The 24,974-nt window shown below is 42.1% G+C and overlaps 1 protein-coding gene across 1 annotated transcript in view; it reads left to right on the top strand.

Moving 5' to 3' along the window:
- The window catches only part of HOMER2 (homer scaffold protein 2), a 41,089-nt gene extending 16,587 nt beyond the window's left edge, over nucleotides 1-24,502 (top strand). The window contains exons 3-9 of the mRNA XM_026856083.1: nucleotides 532-663; nucleotides 7,500-7,592; nucleotides 8,882-9,021; nucleotides 10,544-10,700; nucleotides 12,992-13,102; nucleotides 16,034-16,114; nucleotides 17,575-24,502. Of these exons, the coding sequence (XP_026711884.1) occupies nucleotides 532-663; nucleotides 7,500-7,592; nucleotides 8,882-9,021; nucleotides 10,544-10,700; nucleotides 12,992-13,102; nucleotides 16,034-16,114; nucleotides 17,575-17,763 (903 nt within the window). The 3' untranslated portion in view covers nucleotides 17,764-24,502. The remainder of the gene's footprint in view (nucleotides 1-531; nucleotides 664-7,499; nucleotides 7,593-8,881; nucleotides 9,022-10,543; nucleotides 10,701-12,991; nucleotides 13,103-16,033; nucleotides 16,115-17,574) is intronic.
- The last annotated feature ends 472 nt before the right edge of the window (nucleotides 24,503-24,974 follow it).

The raw sequence follows: 24,974 nt of genomic DNA on the forward strand, positions 1-24,974 counted from the left end.
TTTTTTTTTTTTTTTTTTTTTTTTTTAATTTCTGACATGTCTCTGGCATCCTACTTGTGGAGGCCTGAGGCCAAATGGAGAAAAGCAGACATACATCTTTGCTCCTCCAGTATGAGGGCAGGTGTTGCTGGTGGACACCCTGCTTGGAGGCCTCGGGCTATCCTCAGTGCCTGGCGGGGCGGTGTGAGTAGCCATGTGCCTTTGTGATGCTGAATAAAGAGGATTTTTCATCAGCATTTCTGCCAGGATAGTTTTATAGCTCCTGTCCCTGCTGTTGCTTTGAGTTCAGACTTCCTGCAGCTGTGTTTAACTGCAGGACCATGATAATGCTTTGGAAAAGAAGACAAAACTTCAGAATTCCTGCATGGAGTAAGACAAGACAGAAACTGTTTTGTTTTGGGAAAAAAGTCTGCTGAATACAGCAATTTCCCAATTTAGACTGCTGATTGCTTTGGATGATACTGTTGCTAGGATATGCGCTTGCAGTGTGGCTTCTACTTTTTAATTATTTTTTGATCTGTTTTTAAACAGGTGATCATAAACAGCACAATCACACCTAACATGACCTTCACTAAAACCTCGCAGAAGTTTGGCCAGTGGGCGGACAGCAGAGCGAATACTGTGTTTGGTTTGGGCTTTCCCTCGGAGCAGCAGCTGACGAAGGTAACAGGGCTCCCTGAATTTTTTGTTAATGAAGAATCGCTTGTATGCATCTGACCTTTTCTGAGCTGCATGCTTCTGCGAGTCCTCTTCATCCGTGCGAGTTGCCCATACGTCCTATAGTTACTCAGTGTCTGTATATACAGAAGCAGGCAGTATGGCAAACTTCGTAGTCACCATTATAAATTAAGTCTGACCACTGATGATGGTACTAGTGAGGTGATCTCGACAGTATCTTGCCCAGCGTGGCTGAAATCATTCGTGTTTTCAGATGTTTACAGGAACAACCTGAACTTTTTGGCATCTCCCTGGCCTATGTGCCTATTTCAGCTGAAAGTGGCACCGAAAGCAGAGGGAACCACTGATATGCCAGGACTGTGGGCATTAGGGCTGCCTAACGTGTCTGAAGGAAGAGAGTTGCTCTCCCAGCCTCAGAAATGTGTGTTCTGGTGACTTGCTGCTGTTGGTCGGTCACCGAGGTGAAGGAGCTGCCAGCCCCCAGATACCGCTGTTGGAGGGGCCATGCTCTCAAGAGGCTGCCTAAACTCATCTGGGTTCAAATAATACTGCGGGTTTGGCATTTCAGCTCGGTGGTGTGATTTGCAGCCCTGGCCCAAACAAAGTTGCTTAATCACAGACCTGAGGAGGTGGCAGTGAGTCGTGGCAGCGACAGGGGGATGAGTAGCCGCGGAGGTCTGACGCCGGGTCTGCTGGCGGAGCTGCCTCTCTCAAAGGGCAAAGCCGGCGATGGATTTGGTAATGATGCGACACTTCCCTGGACCAGGGACTGACTGCAGCAGCAGGCTTGCAAAGTCTAGAGCTGCCTGTTGCCATGAATAACCAGCAGTTTAAAATACATCCTCACTCATTAGATTAGTGGTCTTGCCAAGTGCTCATCAAGCAGCTGAGGTGTTTGTTTGTTCATGTAGTAAAAAAAAAAAATCCCTACGTATCTAACACACAGTTGACACCTGAAGTATGGCTACTTGGCACTGGGTTTTGTCAGTTAACATGTGTCCTTGGGCATGGGGCACAGGCTCTCATGTTGCTGTGCTCTCGTGTGCTTTGATAAGAAAAGAATCAGGAGAACAACATATTTATTGAAGTGTCTAAAATAGCAGAAGCAGACCGGTGCAGTAGAAGGAGGACTTTTTCATCAACTGAATCGTTATACACATTTATTTTGCTAAGTTTGTCTTACTGAGTTTTTGCAATTTCAAGAGAATTGCCTTTTTTTGGTAAGTATTTCTTAAAGGTAAAGCATATTTTACTTTTCATGTTAAATTATTTTTGGACTGGGGATGTCCATAACGGTACTGTGGCAATAATGTGCTCTCCTGGGATGCTAAGGCCACCCAGTGAATCACTTGCAAGACTGTTTTTTAAAAATGAGGTGCTGGTGCTGGTTATATTTTATGATGCTTGCTCAAGTGTAGTGAACTGCTCATTTCACCTGTGTACATTCTCCACTCCTGTGGCAAAGAGGGGTTCATAGTAGGTAATAAGGAATATGGGAGGAATTAGGGGAATAGTTTGTTTAGCGTGACAGATAACCGTAATACAGTGCAACCTTTAGACACCGAATGAAAGAATTAGAACCATTGGATAGTAGTTTTTAATCTGGGATTACTGAAATCATACGTCTGCAACATGACAGGTGATCATGGGGTAGCTTGGTGCTGGCTGGTTTTAAGCATGCACCATGTGCCACGTGGAGCCAGTGGTGCTGAGGGTGGCTCAGGAGAAGAGAGGTGTAACGAGGCACAAGGTACATTCAGAGGTCCTTGCACCCTAATCTGAGAGATTTTACGATATTCTCTAAAACTGTCAAAACGTGCACTTAGAATAAATTTAATGCTGGTATCAGAAAGCAGCTCTTTAATGTTCATGTGGCCAGACTAGAGGCAATCTGAAAACATGTTGTGTGGGCACAAGGGCCTTGGCACCAGCTATGTTTCTCTCTCGATCAGTTTGCACATCTGTTTGCACTGCAAAATCTGCTGAAGAGCCCACTGATGGTAATACAGCCTTCAACTTGCAGGAAAAGCTTTCCAAATCAGCAGAAAGACTTTTTCTGGTCAGAATATTGAAGGAGAGCACTTCTGAAAATGGCTTGAGATGATCTATTTAAAAAAAAAAAAATCTGACAGTTACTTAGCTGGAAAATGTAAGAAAACCTGGTTTGTTACAGCATGCAAAGCAACGGAACAAAGATATCCTTTATCATCCATGCTCCTCAGTTTAATTATTGAACCATTAGGAAGAAAGATCAGAGATGGTAGAGAAATTACAGATGTACAAGTGTATTTGGAATAGTAAAACCGAGTTTCGTTTTATGTTGGTATAATTACACTCTTATAAAAGATATAAAGCTTGCCAGTTTTACTGGAAATAATTGAAGCTTTTAGTCAGAAATTGGAAGGACACACTAAAACTCCAACTAAACCAGAGATCAATAGCTCTGTCTTAAAATAAATAAATAAATAAAGCTGAAAAATGTCTGCTGAAAACAGTGAAAACTAATGAGACAGGAGAAGAGGTTAGCGTGCCTAAAAATGTCTGCATTTTTAAGTATATTGGTTGGCCTAATAAAAGATTGTCTCTTTCTAATGCCTTGCTTCTCCTGAGATATTTAAGCATTAATCCATACCTGTAGGGAAAAGCAGTTCAAATTAAACATGAGCCATTAATGAAAACTGCATTCAGTGACCTAGTAACCCAATTACCATTCACATTGATTGGGAGAATCCCAGGGCTTAGAGTTGATGTCCCAGTCAGCGTCCTTTTCCCCTCTTGCAAGACTTGCAGATGCTCCTTTTCCCCCCCCTTCCCACCCTGTGCCTCAAAAAGGTCTCAAGCCATTATTTAAACATTGCTCCAGCCAAATTGAAACGGGAATCAAAAGAGAATTCGTGATGTGCCTGAGTATGATGAAGAGGCAGGGCTGGTGCTGCAAAGGTAGTGATGTATTTTGCACATGAAGTGGTTAAGTGAAATTTCCGCTATCGTTCAGGATGCTTTGACGCAGATGTGCTGTGTGAGGAGCTGGAGGTAGTCAAGGGCATAGGGACAAAGGTTTATACAGGTGAGAAACCCAGCAAGCCCGGACTTTGCTCATCGCAAAGCAACTGCATCCAGCCTCTGGGAAGCACTGGACTTTGTTTCGCTGCGTGCATGTACATTATACGTGCAGTATTTTCCAGGTGCTGTGTTGCAGGGGAGAAAGCTCAGAGCACAGCCTGCCCCTCCCAGTCCAACTGGCATCGGTGCTGTCAGCACACTGGCTGTGCCGGAACAAATTGCTGGTCACTTTCTGGACTAAATAGTCTTGTTGGCTACCAATCTGCCCGGTTCTGAGGGCTCACTGAGAGAAGGCCACGGAGAAAGTGACGCGTGCGTTGTGGGTCGCGGCACGGTGGTGCTCCCCAACGGGAACGTCGCATCACCCAGCCTTCTGCAGACCAAGAGGGTGATGAAATATTTATGAGACTGCTTTGGGTGGGAGCAGCTGTTTCATCTGACACTGGCACAATTTGTCGGTAGAAGACGTAAAATGTAATGCCAGATCGGGAGCTTAAAATTTACACATATACAAAATAATGCTTTTAAACGTATACAATGTTAAGAAAGCCTATTTAAATACATATATATGTATTTCTCCAGGTGACAAGCTGACTGCAGGTTTGAACAGCCTTTAAATAATTTGTGCAGTGCACAGTAACATCCTTGAGTCCCCGTTAAATTTCACTGGCCAAGACTCAGAATCAAACCATGTTCATGGGCTGCAGCAGTTTTAGACTAAAAGCCTTCACAAGCGTTGGTAGCAGCAAATCTTTCCCATATTGCAGCTTAGTCTCACAGCTTCCTGGGACATGGCAGGACACGTCAGATAATCCATTGTACTGGGTCTGGTTGAGCCAGAATTGGTTTTCCCCTATAGCAGCCCTCATGGACTATTGGGGTGGTGTTTAGTTGGAATTTCTCCTACTTCAGGGTTGGGTTTTTTTGCTAATTTTGGGGAATTTTGTCTGCCAAGGACAAGGGTGGAGGAAAGGGAAGATGGAGTAAAGAGAAAGAACATGATGATTTTTTTAGTTGGTTTGGGGTATTTATACCTGCCCCTTGAGACCACATTTACCAAGTTTTCATTGACTAAACAGAAGATTATTTCACTTTTTAACAGGAGATTTCACATGTAAAAAGCAGTCCCTATTGGTGCAAAGGTTTGCTAACTCAAAGTCAACTTAGACCTTGGAGGTGGTACATGATTTTGTAGTATCCATTATTTGTCGATTAATTATGTTTGCGACAGAAGAAATCGGGTGCTGGAGAGAAACTGTTTATGATATCTGCTAGTGATTAGACACTGTCCATGCCATCGCTCTCGGAGACAGCCTCGGGATCTGGATAGTTTCAGAAGCGCCTGGTCTGCTGCCGCAGCAATTAGCGTTGGTAATGCTGCATCAGTTTGGGCTGTCACCACCGTGCTGTTGCACTCAGAGTGATCAAGTGAAAGGCTTTAATTTCATAACAAGCCAAGTGATTCTCCACAGCTTTCAAAAATAGACTGTTAGTAAAATCTAGCAGGTATTAATTAGCTAAGAACGAAGAAGAAGAGGCGGCAGAACTCTTTACGCACTGACTGTTTCCAAGTGTACGGGGTAAACAAAACCCAAAGACAGTCTTTCAGCACCGCTTCTGTTACAGCCATCTTTAAGTTTGTAACAATGATAAGAGTGAAGGGTAATATTTTGACTTTTAAAGCAGAAGATCTGTCACTAAAATGGTGAAAAAATCAGCTATTTTGTAATTGTTTCAAAAAACAAATGTGTTAAATACATGTGTTGTTGAACTAGAGACAATGACTGAAATCTATTGTGGAGTGAGATCATTATTGGTTTTATATTGAAGATTAGCTTTGCTCAGTCGTGTATAATTATTTACTATGGACGTGTGGAAAAATGTCCTTTTCCTCTCAGCTCACATGATTTTTCATAGCAGCCTCCTGTGTGCTTTATGAAGATAGCTGCAAAAATAAAATTTGATAGATCACTTCCAGTTCTTTTTGTCTTCCCATATTTCATATACTCCATGAAGAACCCTCATAAATTTTTCATACTTGCCCATAAAGATTTATTGTAAAAGAGAGACTCAAAACTATTTGCAAGAAACCCAAGCATAGAACTTACTGTTGATAGAATGTTTAGAAATAATCAGTTTGTTATAGCTGCTTTCTCACAGCAGGAGATACATTTTGTGTAAAGTTGGAGTTAAATCACTTAAGGCGAAAATGTAATGTAGTTGTTCCTCGTGATCTTTATAGGGCTACAAAGGTAATCAAGTCATTTGTGTGTGTAGTGACTGCATGTGCCATCAGACAGCACCTACTGCCATCCGAGACCACGTGCTTTGCACATGCAGTTGTAGCTGCTGTACAGAAAACAGCTGGATTGCAGAGCTCGATCTTCAGTCATAGGCATCGTCACGGGTCGTAGTCTACATCTGCAATTTCACTTGGCTTTGAGAATGTGCTAGTCCATGGGATTTAAGAATGATGTATGTGTGTTTGTTGGAAGTTTCCATTTGTGTGTGTTATACAAAACGCAGGTGCCTCCACATATAAATCCAGATTTCTCTTAGACCAGTTGGAGAAGATTTGTTTTATCCGTCTTTATAGTCCTAGCATTTTACAGAGCGAGAGCATTCAAAATACCTGCTGTGAATCTGAAAGTTAGAAGCTAAGATTAGTAAGTGGATAATGATTTTTCCCATTCCTTGACTATAAAATGTGATTATTTTTTTCATGCATTTATTTACAATTTTTCATAAGTGTTCTGAATTATCTGGGAGTATAATGGCAATCCTTTCATTCACAAACTGTGCAATAAAATACATCTATTTATATTTTTACTTTAAATATGTCTTTCTAGCATTTCAAGTTTCTCAAAACACAGGCATGCAAGACTAAGCTGCTTTAGCAGACAGACAGTTACCCATTCTTATACTGGATACACCTTCATTAAAATCAATGGTGTGTTATGCCTTTTCTTCCGTCTTTGCAATCCTCCTTTTAAAACTTCAAATGCTGTGATGATACTTGTATTTCAGAAGTCCCAGACTGCCTTGGGAGCAGATGTCCTACAGTAACTCGTAGCACTTGGGATCATTGGTTTTCATCTTTATCTCCCTTTCCCCTGCCTCCCCCAGTTTGATGTAACCCTCTTACAGGAAGTGTCCAAGCCTTTCCCTGAAGTCTTCTACCTTTATTTTTGCCAGTAATAAGAAAATCAAACCAGAAGAGCTGTGTTTTCAAATGGCCCCATCATACATTCAGATCTACTTTCTTCACATTTTTTCTGTGTCTTGATAACCCCTTGCTTGCATCCTGCGGGTGAGCTCATTTGCATGCTTTAATTTAATTGACTTGCTCTTAGGAATAGAAGACACTGATAGGTTTTGTTTTTTTTTTAATCCAAGCATATGTCTTTTGTACTTTCAACTTTAATAGACTGTCAACACCAAGTGAAACAGAGGAGGGGAGGAAATAAAACCAAATCAAACCAGGAGACACTAATAGCTCCTTTTTCTCCACTGGGCTCTTACTGTGATCAGCCAGAGCTACAGAGATGTCCCTCTTTTAGAAACACACACCACACCCCCCGTTTCTTTTGAAAGAACCTCCCTGCCAAAGAATTAAAATGCTTTTTCTTGCCAAAAATTTTAAATTATCAAAATTAGTTGTTCACTTTTGGAGCTCTGCGAACTGTGTAAAGACAGTAATCTGAACGGTTTAATAGACGAGAAATAACTTTAATAAATATCTTTCATGCTTTTTCCAGTTTGCAGAGAAATTCCAGGAAGTAAAAGAAGCTGCCAAACTAGCAAGAGACAGATCTCAAGAGAAAATTGAGACCTCAAGCAATCATTCCCAGGTTTGTAATTCAGTTTTAATACCTGTGTGCATACAGGATAAATAATTTAAAGTTAAATTTTCTAATGGACTGTACCAGCTTCTGGCAGCAAGCTTAAAGTATATAAAATGAAGATTGCCAAAGGTAATTGTTAGCTGCTGGACATTAGCGTTGTCAGAGGAATATTTTTCATCCATCCATGCTCTTTGCCTTCATTTAAATGTCATTTTTTTTTCAGCAGTTCTCGAGCTGTTACGTAATAACAGGGAAAGTCCTTTGACTTGTACTGTGACACACAGTTTGGGTCACTGGAAAGTCAGTCAGTGGAGTAAGTAAATGAGGTTCATCATTTTTGCCATCTGGCAATGTACCTTTGTAGGAGTTCGGTTTGCCAGTGGAGAGGCTGACTTTGCTGCCCGGCTGTGACTGATGGGAAGCCGGGCTGCGGGAGCAGAGGCGGGGCTGTAGTGAGCGGTTGGAAGATGCTCCTGTTGCATCTTTGTGCCATATGCTTTTCCAGACAGCACACCTTGATACAGCCAGGTGCCCCTGTGTCCGGGGAGATCTTACAAATTGAAGAAACTGAGTGTGGTCCCAGTCTCCCTGTCTGTCTGGCTGTAATTTCATGTGCATTGCATTGGGTAAGACTGAACCCTGTTCAACAGGTGTTCTTGGCCTGGGCAAGAGGATAACCTGCTTGGAGGAAAATTAGATGAATTTTGGTCAGAGAGGACTTGATCAGAAAAAAAGCTGCTGAATGCTCTTAGTCTTGCAATTAACCCCCTTTGTGGAGTCCACAAATATTGATCTGAGAGGCTGACTGTGGATACTCACTTTTTAAAGACTTTGGTCATGGTTGGCCTTTATGATTCACTTTCTTCTCGGTTGGTGATCAGCACTGAGCACTGTATGAATGGTATCTCTTTGGAGGAGCAGTATCTTTTAAATTTATTTATTTATTTTTGGTTTGGACGTTGCTTCCAGGTGCACTGTATTATTTCATTATCTTAAAAAAAACCCCAAACAACCTTCAGAAAACACAAGCCTTGTCAGCTAAACACTCAAAAAAATGTTAACGCTTTAAACTTCCATTTTGTGTATCATTATCATTCTTTCATTCTTTTTAAACAGACCGACTTTGCTGCCAAGATGTAACGGGTATGTGTTTGTTACCCCTGTTCTGCCAGGAGAACGTATGCAGCCTAGGTCTCAGCAGGGTGGTGTGGGATCAAGATTACAAAGAAATTGGTGTTGTGGTCTTGCAGGAGATGCAGGTGACACCCAGTAATCATCTGTGTTTTGTGCTGCAGGAATCTGGACGTGAAACACCATCTTCCACTCGAGCATCTAGTGTGAACGGGACAGATGATGAGAAGGCATCACATGGTGGTCCTGCTGAGGCACATCTCAAGTCTGAGAATGATAAATTAAAAATCGCTCTAGCTCAGAGGTGAAGTTCCTTTAATACCTAAACGGCATTGGAATAGCATGCTGTAATTATCTGATGGCTAATGATATTAACAGAAATTATTCGAATATAATTGCATTAATTTAAAATGATACAACAGAATGGGTGAATGAGCAGGTTTTAGCAACTACCTCCTGGTATTGAGCTGAGAGATAGTTACCGTTTAGAATTTTCCTGATCTAGTTTGTGATGAAATCAGGTCTCTTTTATTCTGCTGATGCCAACTCTTGCAACCACCTTTGTTTGTGAAGTTTCAGAGCTACAGAAATAACATTAAAGCCATGGGAGAGCAATTGCTACTGATAACATGTGAAGCCAATCTCTCTTCCTCTTTGAGTTTGCTACAATTACTTTGATGAAAATAGATACGGATATTTAAAATTATAAAAGGGAATGAACCATAAAAAGTTGAAGTGAGAAATTTCACTGGGCTGCTTTAAGAAGTCTTAGGGGGATGTTTCTAAAGCTGTGGACAGTGCCCCTTGAAGTCAATTTTTTTGCTATTTGCTTTGATAAATTATTTGAAAAATGCTGAGAAGAGTAATTTGCAGCCATGGTGAAAATACAGGCATTGCAATATGCAAAGTTACGACATTAAAGTAGAATCATTCTCTACTGGGATTCTTGCCTTGTCTGCCTCTTGCATGTGAATATATCTGTGAATGGAAAGAAAATATAACAGGATTAAGCTACTCTTAAAAAGCTATTTAAAAAATAAGGCAGCAGCACCATAAGCAGCATTACCCAGTGAGCAATTCTAAGGTTGCATATATTATATTTGAAGTACATCCTCTCTATTGACATTTCAGTAGCATAACCTATTTCAAATCATAACGTTTGCTCATTCCTTCTGCTGAAGACACCTCCACAGGCAAGTAGCAGCTAGCATGTAGGGAGTTTCAAAGCCTTCTTTCCATTCAGTCTCTAATCTTGTGCTCTGCGCTGCAGCTGGAAGCTTTGGGGAATGAGTAGTTTAATTCTTCATCATTACGTAACGCTTTTATATTTAAGGCTGAACATTTAAAAAAAATACCAAATATAGTTAGTGTCAGCCCCCGACATCTTCTGTTCTGACTTACTGTCCCATCTGCAAGTGCGTGGAGTCGCTTTGTTGGGTGGGTGCCACATGCCCGGGTCTGCACTGCGGTGGGTGCCCGACGACAGGGGCGAGCACAGACCGTGCACAGCGCTGGGGTGAACCCCCTGTTTGCAAACGGGGGTGTCTGCTTAACCCCACAGCCTGCTCTGAGTTTTGTTCCAGGCACACAGGTCAGGGATGCTGGAGTTGATAGATCCCTTTGTTTTGACAGAGACACACAAGTTAAGGCTTATGTTCTCCTTAGGCAGGCAGTGGCCAAAGGCAGATCCCTACATCTGAGTATTCCTGATCTTAAATTATTGGTAAACACACACCGTGGGTGGATGAGTTTGCAGTCGGGTAAAGAGTAATGATAGGCAGAATTAGAAGGCGAAGCCACCTAATGGGACCTGGTTTTTTTCTCAGTTCATCCAACGTGAAGAAGTGGGAGACGGAGCTGCAGACGCTGCGTGAGAGCAACGCCCGGCTGACCACGGCGCTGCAGGAGTCGGCGGCCAGCATCGAGCACTGGAAGAAGCAGTTCTCAGCCTGCAAGGAGGAAAACGACCAGCTCAGGAGCAAGGTAGCAGAGCATACCCCCAGGAGAGCTGTCTCTTCCACTTAGCTGCTCCTGCCATTGTTCTTTCTCTTAGAAACAACAATTGTTCTTTCTCTTTCTCTTGCTGCTGCTTTGTCTTTGTGTGTGTTAGGAGATGGATTTTTGTCTCTGAAAGGGAGGGCGACAGGAGGGTTAAGGCAGCTGCATCCCTCTTCACACAGTGGGCAGGGAAGTTCAAAGGGCTGGGGGTCAGCGGGAGGGCTGGTGCTGCCACATCACGTGAAGCTCCCTGCCTCTTGGTTTGGGATACTTGATGTCAGCAGGAGTTGCTGGCCAGGGTGATAAAACAGAAAGGCTTTGGATTACTGTTGTGTATCTCTTTCAAAGCTCACTTAAATACTGCCAGATGATGAACGAGCAGAAGGCATGGTTATGGCCTGGTTACCCACAGGGAACCAAGCTGGGAGCCACGCAGTATTAGAAGCAAATCCCAGTGGCGGGCAGGGGAATGAAGACATGAGTTATGTCCTCAGCACTGGGGGCTGAGACTGGTCCTCCAGCACTAACGCTGGGCACATCTCATCCAGAAACCTGCCAACAGGCGTTGTCCGAAGCCTTGTCCCCCCTGTTGGCGAGCACAGTGGTTTTCAGTAGTGTAAGACCAAGGGCGAGCGGCAACTACAGCAAAGAACAATTCATACTTAAATTTTTAAAGCCTCAATTTAGAGTAGTCGGTGGTACTGTCCCTCAAATAATATTGTGCTGTCTGTAACAGCCCCACACAGGATTGGCACCAACCAGGGCACAGGGGAGCCTGGTTTCTGTAGCACTGCTTGCAGGGATAATTTCACTCTATTCATCTTAGATGTCTTTGGAAAAGCTGGATCCTTTTCCTGCTCACTTAGATGGATCACTGGGACGTTTGGAGTAGAGATCAGATTGTATCAGTCTGGTGAGGATTTTTTTTTTTTTGATTTAGTGTTTGCTTTCAAAGACAGAAGGAATTTCATATCTTTTTATGTCAGTAGGCTGCAAATAGTATTTCAGCATTGGAGGTGGCCTGGGCTGTCTGTCAGCACTGAAAATCCATGTGGAGCAACCTTTTACTGATATACTGATATACTCTATCTATGTATTTTAGGTACGCACAGTCATGTAATTCAGAGATCAAACCAGAGCTGTATTAACTGATGTTACATTAGCAAATTAATATTAGTTATTACACAATTTGCATTCTTATCTGCAGTCTTTTTTTGGATAGGGGAAAGTGTGAGACTGGAACAGTATGTTATAAGAAAATACCATGATTTGCGCTGTAGTTTTTTGCTTTTATATACCGTTGCAGAGAAAAGTTGTTCTCATTAGCTGATAAAACGTGCCACATCTTGGTAGCTGTAGCCTAGTTATGATACTGCCTTAATACAGCTGCAAAGTCATCATACCAGTGACTAGCCAGACTGTGCAGCAATGCTGTCTGTATAATGCTGTTTTTTTCTATACAGAGAGGTTTTCTGAGCTTTTCCCCCAAGCAGGTTCCTTGCTTGGCGCTGACACTGCACGACTGCAGTGCCCTGGGAAGTTTCTTCTCCTTTATTAATTGGGTCAGAATTTTTTGCATGTTGCTCTACCTTCAGATGAGGGAAGTTATAATCCCAAAGCAGCAGAGAGATGAGAATTAAAGTACATACTTTAATGAGCTGGCCCATCGGCCTGTGGGAAGTGCATCTTCTGGGAGCTAAGTCCAAGAGCTGGCAGGAGGAGGTGTGGAGGGAGCAAAGCACATCCCTGGGTAAGAGAACAAAGCAGCCTACCTTGCTCTGAGCTGGTTCTCCCCGCAAAGTTTTGATGTTTTGTCCCATATACTCCAGCTAGAATAACAGCAACCCCTGAGGAGGCAAAGCTGGGAGTGCTGGAGAGATTTCTTTTCCTTGCTGCATTAAGAAAACCCATCCGTTACAGTTCTGTGTTGGTTTCATAGAAGTGAAGTGCAGATTTTTATCCCCAGCTCTGCTTATTTTAGCAGCTCAGTGTTTTGTTCATTCCTGAGTACTTAGATGAGATACTGTGCAGCAGAGAATAAACACAATCCCAGGGCTTCCTAGTGGATGTGTAAATTGGGTCTTTTTAAGGAAAGAAGTGATGATTTTGTTGCAGTGAATCAAGTGCTATGATCAAGGAAACAGATCCATGACAAATTCAAGTTGTCTGTGCCTTCCCTTTGCTCAGTGGAGTAATGCCCATTTACGTCAGCTGTGTCCTGCCCCAGATTTTCAGAAATTTGAAAAACTTCACCTAATGTCTGCCATTTCTTAAAGATTGAAGAACTGGAGGAACAGTGCAATGAAATAAATAAAGAGAAGGAAAGAAATGCGCAGCTGAGTAGACGTCTCCAGGAACTGGAAACAGAACTTCAGGACAAAGAGCTGGTAAGTGCCCTGAACACAGAAATGTCATGCTTTAGAGATTGGGTGGGTCTGTCTGCTTCTCCGGGATGTAGATTTATGGGCTGGCTCACCTACCACTAGGAGCAGCCCAATGTCTCAAGGTGTTGCCTGTTGCTGGATTTTCCATGTGCAGCTCCTTAGCAACAGTTTGATAGAGTCCCTCAATCTCAGTTTCGTGATGTGTTATGCGAACACGATACTTGTAGTTATATAACCCTTTCTTCCTGTTACAAGAGCTGGAGTGATGAAATTTGTTGCCCAAAGACAGACAGATGTATGCTGGGAACAGTTTCGTCTGCCAGTCCCCATGCCCTGAATTGCCATAGACATCAGGACCGTCATTCCCAAGTCATCATTTACAAAATACCTTGGCATTTGGGTAACAAGTCTTGATTCTCTTGCTGGATGGCTCGTAGTCTTCAGCTTTGCTGGTTTTTGGCCTCCCTCTTATCTCAGCACTAGTACCAAGAGTGAGAAATCCAGATTCATTTAGAGTACCCCAGTTTGACATTTTTGACATACAGGGTGTTCATTTTTCAAAGGAGAGTGACGTTGATGGCTTGGAGCTCCTGAACAGTGGGGAAAATAATGGGATCCGTGGTTTTTTCATTCATTCCAGTGACCAAATGCTCTGTGCTGGCTGAAGAGAAAAAGCTGTCAGCAGGTGTGTTAAAGTTTGCCGTGTGCCATTACAGTATCTCTGCTGGTGCTCTTAAAAGCAGTGCTGTTAAGGGGTTTTAAGATGGCACAAGGAAATAGTTTAGGGAGATGGATTTTGATGCACTGTTATAAATATATGTTTTTCAGCCCCATATTTCAAAGGAAAATGTCATGCTTTCTTCCCAACCTTTCTATGATAATAACATGTATAATAATCCTTATTCTCTGCTAGCGTTTTCCTCAAGATTTGCATTTTTATAGTACCGAATGAACCAGAAAATTGATTGACTTGTGAATATTACATGCCTATCTTCCATTTACACTGACAGTATATTAACTTGCTTTCAAACTGCATACTTACACTAGCAGGTTCTTGATTAGCTCTAAACCACCCATAAGTAACCTTTTCATGGTCTGCAATCCAAACCAGCATGAAGCCTGCTCAGAGATGTTGCCATGATATCCTCTTCGTGTAGGAAATGAGAGAGAAATGTAAAGATGTGGGAATCAGGACAGAGCTATCTAGTGAAATATTTATATTTTTATATATATAGTATGCTATTTGCCATATACAAAGTGTGTATATATATATATATATATAGTATATGGTACATGGCATATGAAAAATATGTGCATATATATACTATATATATAGTGTATATGTAGATGGCATATATAAAAATGTGTATATATGTACACACGGTATTATACTATATATAGTAAGCATACAGTATAGTACTTGGTATACTATATATATTTACTATATATATATATATATATATTTATGTTTAGAGGTGTGAGCTCCCAGGCATTATTTATGTATATACAGATATCTATGCGTGGGAGCTCGTATCTTAAAACAAAGGGTGTTACACTTCCTTTCCCCTATATCAGCAGCTGGGATATTGCCTGGATATAGTTACTCTTACGTTAGTTAAATTCTTCAGTGCAGTTCACAAAAAATCTGTAATATTATATTGTCATCTTATATTATTTGTCACCTTATATTAATGTAAACTGATGCTGAAAAAATGGGAGAAAACAATAAAAGCGGTTAGAGTTGTCCTGGAATTATAGAATTTCTCAGAAAAAGAATTTAGTAATGGACTGGTGCTTTTGGCAAACCTTGGAAGAAAGGAACATTCTCTCCAGGATACACTGGACTCTTTGGAAATCTGGGTGAGACTGGAAGTGCTGAGTGCTGATGTACTTAGAACAGGGGAACTGGGGGGGACTTGAGGGAAAATGGTGTTGTGCTGTGGAAGAGCTTGACTTACGGATTCTGTTACATTCGTATGATGCTGTAAGTTCACCTGTTAGGGAAGAAATCAACTTTCGTAGCCCAGAAATCTGCCTTTGGGATAGGACTGGCTTTGTGTCCTGTGTCGGTACCTCTCAGAGAGGGAATACACCGGCTTACTCTTGAGACCGTCACCTACATGGGCAGTTTCTGGAGAAGGATCTTGGCGCTCCCTTCAGTCAAGTCACAGAGTTTCTCTTGGACATGTAAATGTGCTTTTCAGATGCTCTGACAATCACAAAAAAACGTACAGGCTCTCTTTTGAGTCTTTCCCTACTCCCCACATTGGTGTTCATTTGTGGCGTTAATGTATTCAAGTTGTCTTAATCACCATCAGAGACATGGACTCCCATCAAGTCACGTTGCTCTTTTCATGAACTCCTTTCAGCTCGTCCTCTCCATTTGGACAGTGATGCCAAGAACCGAATACAAATTTCAGTGGGAAGGGGGTTCTCAGAGCTGTACAGTGGAGCAGAGCCCATTACAGCTGTGCTCCGTAATGATGCCTCTATGTATGCAGCTCATCACGCCACTGGCCTTTTTTTGCTGCCATATATCACTGAAAATTCATGTCTAATTTGCTCTTTGCTACCATCTATAAATTGCTTGTAGCATTACAGCCCTTCAGATTTCTCTCTTATTGAATAGTATCTTTTGCATAGGTATGTGGTTTAGGTTAAGATTTCATTAAGATAATGGCATTCATGCTAGAGATTGGGTTACATTGTCTGTTTTAGAAATACAAAGTTAAAAATGGAGGGAAAAAAAATGTATTCTGGTAGAAAATTACCATGTGTTTTGGAATGCAGACATGCTATTTTGATTATTTTACATCCAAATACCGTGCAGAATACAATAAAATATGAACAGCCGTTTCATATTCTCAAATTTTCATTATGTTTTAAATTGAGGCTTGCACTGATTTATTTTTTTTGTCTTTTATGTTTTCAAAGGAACTGGAAGAGCTCCGAAAGCAGGGTGAAATTATACCACAGCTAATGTCAGAATGTGAATCTGTATCTCAACAATTACAGGTACAGTTTAGCAATTAAATTAATTTTAAAATAGTTGATACATTTACTTTCTTTCTCATAACTATATGCTTTTCTCTGTTCAGACTTCAGTGTTTGAAGGCAAAAGAGCTCCGGTTTGTTAAAAAAAAAAAATAAATGCTAATGACATGCAAAATACACTGTGCCCTTCCCAGCACAGGAGCAATTAAATAGCTTCATTTCTTTGCCTTGCTGTTTGCAGAATTTGGTTTGCCTGAGATTGTGTTGCATCTATCTCCTGCAGATTCCAGGCTGTGCCGTATCCCGTATTTCTGCTGCTCTGGGCTTGTGGAGCTGCGCCACAGCCATGTGTGTGTCAAGCAGCACTCCAAGACCTGCGGCTAATTGTCGCAGTGGCACCAGGGAAGGCTTTTGGGAAAGAAATAGATGAGCGTAGCTGCACGCCACCAGGGGGGGAAAAAAAAAAAAAAAAAAAAAAAAAAAAAAAAAAGTTCACCTGAGGATGCGTCTACATGACGCATCATTCCTTTCCAGCAACACATGGCTCGCTGTGGCCCAGTTCTGCACATGCGGCTCCTCTGCTGGGAGGTGCTGGCTTGGAGTGGAGCTCACTGGGCTGCCACAGCCCTGCCCTGGCCGGCAGCTGGGCTTTGGGCGTCACTTGTTAAAGCTGAGGCTTGTGCAAATGCAATAAATTAATACATGAAAGGAGAACAAACATAAGGAGTCTCACCAGTGAAATGAAATCCAATCAATCAAATAAGCCGTCACTCTGATAACCTATCCAAAATCATTTCGAAGGGTGCTGAGGAGTGCAGATGCTGAAAATGGTTAAAATACGGATTTTTGTTTGATTCAGTATGGCAGAGTATGTCGTCTGTGGCTTCTGGTGAGAATAAGCATGTGCTTACACGCATGAAACGGAGAACAGTAGGCAGAAGAGCTAACGAGGGGCGAAAATAATAGAATGAACGGCAGCAAGGGAAGTGTTACGTGGCTGCCCCATCCCTTGCCTGAGTGCTCACACAAAGTGGAACCTTAAAAAAAAATAAAAAATCCAAAAAGCAGTGAATAAAGCAGCGTTATTCCTCCGGCAGTATTTTCTAAGCTTGTTTTTCGAGGTTAAACCACCATAGATAATTCTGTATGTAATTGGTGGCACACTGTCTAATTCTGCAACTGTAGCAACGACAGAAAGATATGCACAGTGCATGATTTAAATCCAGCTGAATTTTAAGATATCAACCAAATGACAAAATCTGATGCAAAGCATCTTTTCCAGTTAATCTGTGTCCTTTCCTGCATGGGCTTTCTTTCCTTTTAATCTGACTAGCACATGTCACTTGCTCTCAGAGGTGCTTGTGTTAATCAGTTTGCAGAAGTCAAACTTTTCCAGCCCAGCTGTCATTTGTTGCTTTACCCTATTAAATGCTGTTCATCCTTCTTCTCTATGATTCATCTTATTCTCTTTTGTCTTTAAGGCTGCTGAGAAAAAGAACAAAGATCTCGAAGAGAAAGTCAGAACGCTAAGGACAGAAGTCGAAGAGAGCAAACATAGGCAGACCAACCTTAAAACTGAATTAAAGAATTTTTTAGATGTACTAGACGGGAAGATAGATGAATTACATGATTTCCGACAAGGACTGTCTAAACTTGGGGTTGACAATTAGATGGCAATAGAATTTTCTTTTTTTTTTTTTTTTTTTTTCTGGATGTTTGATGTTTCGTTGATCCCAAACGTTGTGTTTTACAAAATATAACTAGAATGTTCCACTTGTTTGCATTGTTTTTGTACATAGAGGCTGAAAATTTGCTGTGGGGGGTTTTTGTTGGTGGGGTTTTTGGTTTTTTTTTTGGTTTTGTTTATTTTCCAAACCAATCATGCTGCTCACTGAATTCTGTTGAGATTAGAAACTTTCTATATTGCTGCTCTGGCTTCGTGCAGTTGGGAACAGGTAGAGGGTTCTGTCTCAGGAATCTGGAACTAGATCTACCTTAAAATGAATATGCAGTTAGTTGTTGCAGGGAAATTTATATCTTTCTTAAGGGCTGTTGCAACCATAGAAACAGAAAACAAGTCTTTTTCTTGTCCGGACTATCAGAAACATCCTAGAAACATCCACTTTTATTCCTTGGTGGAACAGAGGGAAGATTAGCTGAAGCTCCTGCAGTTTGTAAAATGTGCCTGTGATGAGCTGCAGTCGAGTGAATCACTTCACACAGATACCAGTAGCTTTAGGGACCGTGTCAATCAGGCCTGATTCACCCCAAAATTCCAGTGGATTTCAGATAACCTCCAATACAAGTTGCATGTGCTTGCCTGGACCCGTACAGCCCAAAGTCAACCATGTAGAAATGAATGTCAGCTCTCCAAGTCATGTATCTTACGCAGTAGGTGCAGACAGCTTCTCTTGCTTAGCAAGATCATCTCTGGCCCTCAGTTTTGGACCCGTATAGTTCTGTTGTTATGTGCATCTCTTAAAAAATGCCCACCTGAGTCTTGAGACCAGATACTTATTTTAAAAAGCGTTATGTTGCTGGTTTGTACACAGGGCACCCGCAGCTCGGTGCAACTTGATCACTGTTGATTAACTTCTGCGGTAGGGAAGGAGGAGACAATCTAAAAAGCAATACAAGGTTATTTGAACGTGTTTCTCAGAAGTAAGTTCCTGCCCAGGAGACCGTCAGGGTCATGACCACATGAAATCAAAATCCTTTCCTATGATTTCTGCATTCTCACCTCATATATCTTTGTCGGTAGGGTGGGAATTAGTCACCAGGCTAGGCAGTCCAAAAAAAACCTCCAACCTGGAACGCAGAACTACTGTTGTATTCTCAAACTGATTATTCAGCAGCTCTAAATATGTTTTGAGAAATGCAAGGTCATGCACTGGGCTTCAGCAAGAAGGAAGTTCACTCTCCAGACAGGGATGTAAAAAGGGCCAGAGAGGAGAATTCAGCCAAAGTTCTGCTCTTGCTCCGAGGACTGCCTTCAGCTTCTTTCTCTTCTTTCTCCATAACCTGGTTTGAGAGTCCGTTGACATGGGATCTGAATTAATTCAGGCAAGAACTTTTGTTGAAGTGACATCATTATTATTTGCTTAATTCAGGCGAAAGCTTGGTTAAGCACCGCGTCAGTGCATTCCAGCAGTGACTGATAGAAAATGGCCGTGCTTTTCTTTTTATTTAGGGGCTGCTTTCTTTTCTTGGCACATATCAGTTATAAAAGTGACCTTTAACAGAAAGGTGAGTTGTAGGTGAAACGTGCATTGAATACTTTTTGCACACAGCTATATAATCCCCATGCTAGAGATAGATTCTGTCTCCAATTGTCCCTTGAATTTTCATTTCATCTGTTACTGTTGAGTTGTCTTCATTGCCTGTTTTTTTTTAGACTGGACTTTGTGTATTTTTTGCTTTTGCTCCTTTTAAACAACGGATGTGAAGCTGGGACCTTTCGTAACCATTATGACCACTTAAGGATCTTTAAAAAAGATTGCTGTAGGCTGTCGATATTTAAAAATAAAAATAAAAATCAGGTACATAGCATGTAGGCGTGTGAAAATTAGACTTTGCCAGCACGGAAGATTCAACAGTTGCATAATGTGGGGTTAGATCAGACTTCTCAAAACTGAAAATGACGTCAGAAACTGTGTGTGGTTGTGCACAAGTAATCTCAGATTTTATTTTTTTTATTTGATAGCAAGTGAGATAAACACCGCCATTCCACAGGCAGCTTGTCCTGCTTCTCCTCTCCTCCCATGCTGCTTTGGAGTTCCCAGACGAGCCAGTCCCAGCATCAGCTGGGAACCAGGGAATAACACAACTAAGAGCTGCAAGCAATACGGGTAGTCAGGGCTCTCCTTGTCACAGTGGTTGATTGTTTTTGCACCAAGGACCTTGCTCCATCTTGTTTCCTTTTTTTCTGTTGATCAATCTTAGGGCTTCCTTCTTGGTTTGAATATAAAATATTATTTTTAACGTGATTCTGACTAGAGGGATGCAAGGGACTCTGTTTTTATTTTATTGGGGTTAATCCAGATCTTTTTTTCACTTTAGTCAGGTCTATCTCAGATCCGGTTCATTAGGAGTGTATTAAGCCACTCTTAAATTCTAAGAAAAGTGTTTCTAGGGGATTGAATCAATTTAGCAGATGGAGTTTAATGCTGGCACATTAAACCAGTGCACAGTGCTGACACAGGCGGTTATTTCTGGGTGTTTCCTGCCCATCAGAGGAACAACGGGGATGTCCTTAGAGAAATCCCTGCCCTATCTTTCTAGTCTTGCCCCAGATGTATGTATCTGCTGTTGCCCTGCTGTTGGGTTGTTGGGGATGCCTGTACACAGCTACACGCTGTGGGAAACTCCATCCTTCAAGCATCCAGGGTCTTGCTATAATTACCTTCTTTCTCTCTTTTTCCTTCCAAACAGCAGTAGGTTGAGAGTTTCTGTGTACAATCACTTAAAACCCTCTCTCAGACTGCCATTTCTTTTAACCTTTCCCTCTCTTTCATTGTATTTTTCCCCTTTAAAAGCCAAAAGTGTACTAGGAAGAGGCCGTGCGTGCTCTCGGGAGCGTTTGGACACCAGCTGCAGCTCCCCTCTCCAGCCTGGCCCCATCCCTGCCCCAGGACTAGAGCCCCGTGCTCCTGCTGCGTGGGGACCGTTGTGTCACACACGGCTTATTCCTTGATGCTCTGTGGTGGCCCAGCAATAACACCTGCCTGCCAACCTGTGAGCCCCGTGCTGCTCCCCATCCTGGCATTGAAATGCCTCTTCCCTCCTGGCGGGAGCACTGGGGCGGCCAGCCTTCCTCTGCCAAAATGCCCACACCACTGCATGGATGCATTTGTTCCTCCTTTTGTGTGCGTTGGGGTTCCAGCCCGTTGCTGAGGCAGGAGCTGTGCTCAGCTGGCAGCCACCTGCTTAGGGAGAGCCACAAACGCCGCTGGGGCCAAGAAATGTTCATCCCTGTCCAAGAGAGGGTCTGCAGAGCTTGGCTTTATTTGTTATTCAAATACAGTGCTGGGCAAACTGTGGACACAGGTTTCTCCCTCGAAGTGGTTGATGACAGGACCCATCCTACCTCAGTGACGTGGTCTTTCGTTATAAAGGTCTTGCACTTGGCGCTCGCTGTGCCGAATCCCGTCAGCCTCACGTCCTGCCCTGCTGCCCACCCTGCCTGCCTGGCCCCCTGGTACACGGGAAGAAAATTCTGTGCTGGCCTGTCGTGCCACCGGCTTGGAGAGCGTCTTACTCCCTTCTGGCATTTCCAGTGAGCTGCTCCTTGGGGCTGGTGTTAGAGCTGCTGAATAATGGTGGGGGTGGGTTGGTTTTGGTGGCCAAAATGAGGAATAAAACAGGTATTAGCACACAAAAAACCCCACAAAAACAAAAACAAACCGCTAGAAATATTCTGTGACGTAAAAATGCATGGAGATAATTATTTCCAAGGGGAAAGAATGTTCCATTAGATATGTTATTTCACATTTTGGAAGATGACCTTAGCCTCATCTCTGGAATAAATTATTTCAAAATGAAGAACTGAAACATTGTTTCACACCCCAGAATAAAATAGGTTGACCTTTTGTGCGCTTATTTTTTTTTTTCCTATTTGGCTGAATATTTATTTGCTGATTTTGACTCCGCAAGTAGTTTTGTTTGGCCTAAATGTGCATTTTCAGCAAAATTAGTACTTTCTCGTGTTCTCCTGTCTACATCTAATTGGTGTCTCCTCCACTAAGTGGGCTCACTGGAAGAAAACTGTCTTTTCTGTAAGAAATTCAGTGCCACCTCTCACTTTCTGTATCCTAGCATTTTTAAAAATAGTTTTACACTGGGTGAATCAGTGCCCAGAAAACAAATGTTATTTAGACAATGCCTTTTTTCTACACAAACGCCTGATTTTATTTTTATGAGAGTGATTTAGGGTGAGCATTTTTTAAAGCTGTCCAGTTAATTAAGAAGAGCAGGGAAGGGTTTCTGCTGTTCCTCCTGCTGTCTCTGCCACTGCCGTCGCTTTCGAAGAGCATCAGCAAAAGCATCTGGGGAGTTAAGGCAGGTGCTCACCCTGTGTTTGCTCGGTAGCTTGGCGGGCATGGGGAGCCCATGTCCCCATCTCAGCAGGGCACAAATTGTCCATAGACTTCTGCACTCTTCTGCATGCTGTTTATTTTTTTTTGTTTGTTTTTCCCCCTAAGCGTTCATTTTCTCCCTTGTCAATTTTTTGCCACCTTTGGCTGCTTCATAAATGACAGAAGGAAAATTCCCCGTTACAGCCACCACCTCGTAGTGGTGGGAGTCTCTCAACTACAAGCCCATGGGGTTTTTTAGGCTTTTCCGAATAGTTATCTCTGCAAAACCCTTCAAAGCGTCAATGGCTTGTAAAGAATATAGTGCTGTCTTCCTGAGCTTATGGATTAGCAATGATAAAACCACTATCAGGGTGAAACGTCCTGCTTGGCTTAGTGCATGAGTGATGCTGAGTCCAAAGTCAAAGGGTGTAAGGGAGGATCAGCAGCGGCTAACTTTGACAACCATTTCAGCAGAAGCTTCAGTGAAAGATGTGCTCTGACCACAAGCTGTGGATGTGCCAAAGGTCTAGGATGGCCACACTGATCCATCAGCTCACCTGCCTTTGTCCAGGCAGTTCTGGGCTTGTCAAGCCTGTAAATATCAAAAAGCCCTCAGCGTATCACAGACGTGGCAGTGTGAGGGATGGAGGGCAAATACCCGCACACAGAGCTGTGCGGCGCGAGAGCGTTGCAGCACGGCACTGGATTATGGTCAGACACTTTCAGTCAAAAATCGGAAAAGCTGTTGCCATCCTACACAGGCTCAGCAGTAGCAGAGTCCTTGCAGAAGGGCAGGTTGATCTTTTGGGGTGCTGGGAGGGAGCTGGGCTGGTGGGGGTCTGGCTGTGAGCGTGATTCAGCAGGTACGACAGAGCCACCGTAAGGTAGTTTTTCTTTCCATGGATCATGTTCAACAAGCACCTGTGTATCAAACAAAGCAATACATAGCCACAAAACAGTTAATCCAGACACATCTCCAGGCAGAGAGCCCTGGCTGGGGACGCTGTGCCTGGAGTCCTGCACCCCCAGGAGCTCGGCAGTTCTTTAGGGTCATTATCAGAATATAAACTTGCCATGAAGTTTGCGTGTCTTAAATACCGTTCTCTGCAGTAAATGGTAAGGTATCTGAAGAGAAATAGAGTCAGGAGGTAAATGGTAAATGTGATGAAGGTGCTTCCCAAAGGAGAGCTCTCCCTCAGGCTGCTGGCAGAGCTGGTCCTGGCTGGGAGGGCTTGGCTTGCATCCCTGGGGGATCTTGGATGTCTAACCTGTTTGACTTTCTACTGTGTTCTGTCTTAGCTCTTCTTCTTTTTCTTCTTCTTCTTTTTTTTTTTTTTTTTAAAAAAAACCAGCCTAAACATACAGTCTTCAGATGAAGGTGCCTATACCTCCAAAAATTTTATATGCACGTTTTGAAATAGATTTCTTTTTCCTTTCTGATCATTTAGTTACCTAATAATAATGGTACATACAAGAAAGGCACTTGGGAAAAATCTGCCTGCTGTTACATTGTGTGGGTTGGTTTTGTTTTGTTTTTTAACACTAGTCAGCAATAATTATTTTAGCCATATACTAGCTAAAAAGATGGATAATGTAAGATTTGTGAACTAAGCTTCTAAGTTTGCAGTGCATTGATTAACTTGATTATGTGAAGAGGGAGCTATGCTCAATAAAGGAGTATTTTGCAGCATTTAGATGTTTTCATTTAATTGCCTAATAGTGATCATGAACACGATATTCTATAAAACTCATCATGAATGACAAGCAAAGCACATCATTTTTAACATGAATATATCCCTTGTAGTTGAAAGTTCTGAGAGTGTTTTAGTGTGGTCTGCTATACCAAAATATTTAGGTTATTATGAGATTTTAGTACTAAAGATAAACATACACCCTGTTTTTACTGTTTCAAGTAAAGTTTAGTGAATGACTGACAGTTTGTTGATACACAACTGTGGGAAAACACTGCAGTGCTCTAAATGTATATTTTTTGTTTGGGTTTCTTATATTTAGGATATGGTTTAATGAAAACTGAAGTGTTTACTACAGTTGAATCATTGTAAAAACATCTCTGACCTCGTCATTTGTCTGCTGTGAAAAAGTACTTTCCTCTTCTTTTTTTTTTTTCCTTTTCCTTTTTTTTTTAAAAAAAAAAAATTGACCATAGACAATGTTGACATTTAGACTCCTAGTAGCAGTAAATGCTGGGTTTTATATATATAAAAGGAAAACTTGATTTTTTTCTTTATGAACTTATTATATAACTTTGTGATTTTTATCTGATTTTATTGTAACATAAAGTTGTTTTATGTAAAAATATATAGTTTAAGTAAAATCTCTTGTCTCACTGTCTTCACTGACTTTAGAAGAATCAGCATCTTTGTGGCCGTGAATCTGAACTCAAGGTAATGCTGTCCTTTGGTAAGAAGAATGTGGTTTTGATCTAGACATCTGCTATAGCGCCTTAGGTAATCTGCTGGACCTTTATGTCTTGCTTCGCTTTATGCTGTTAGCACATGCAGAGGGGAGTGCAGGATTGAGATGGGTACATACATAACTAAACTGGAAAAGTGGTATCTAAGTTTATTTTGGGGTGGCATTTTGGACTTGTTGCATGCTGAGAAAGTCCTGTCGCTACGAGAAGGCTTTTTGCCACTCTCTTTGGGAGATGCTCAGGACCAAAAGCCCTCTTGTGATTCCTGTAACTGATGTGTAGCAGCCCCTGTGGGCAGCTGGAGCTGGTATTTTCTCTGGAGAAACTACCTAGGATTCAGATGTAACCCTCTGTGTTGAAATTAGAGATGTTC

Source organism: Athene cunicularia (genome assembly GCF_003259725.1).
Source record: "Athene cunicularia isolate RWA chromosome 10 unlocalized genomic scaffold, athCun1 chr10_part1, whole genome shotgun sequence".
NCBI lineage: Eukaryota > Metazoa > Chordata > Aves > Strigiformes > Strigidae > Athene > Athene cunicularia.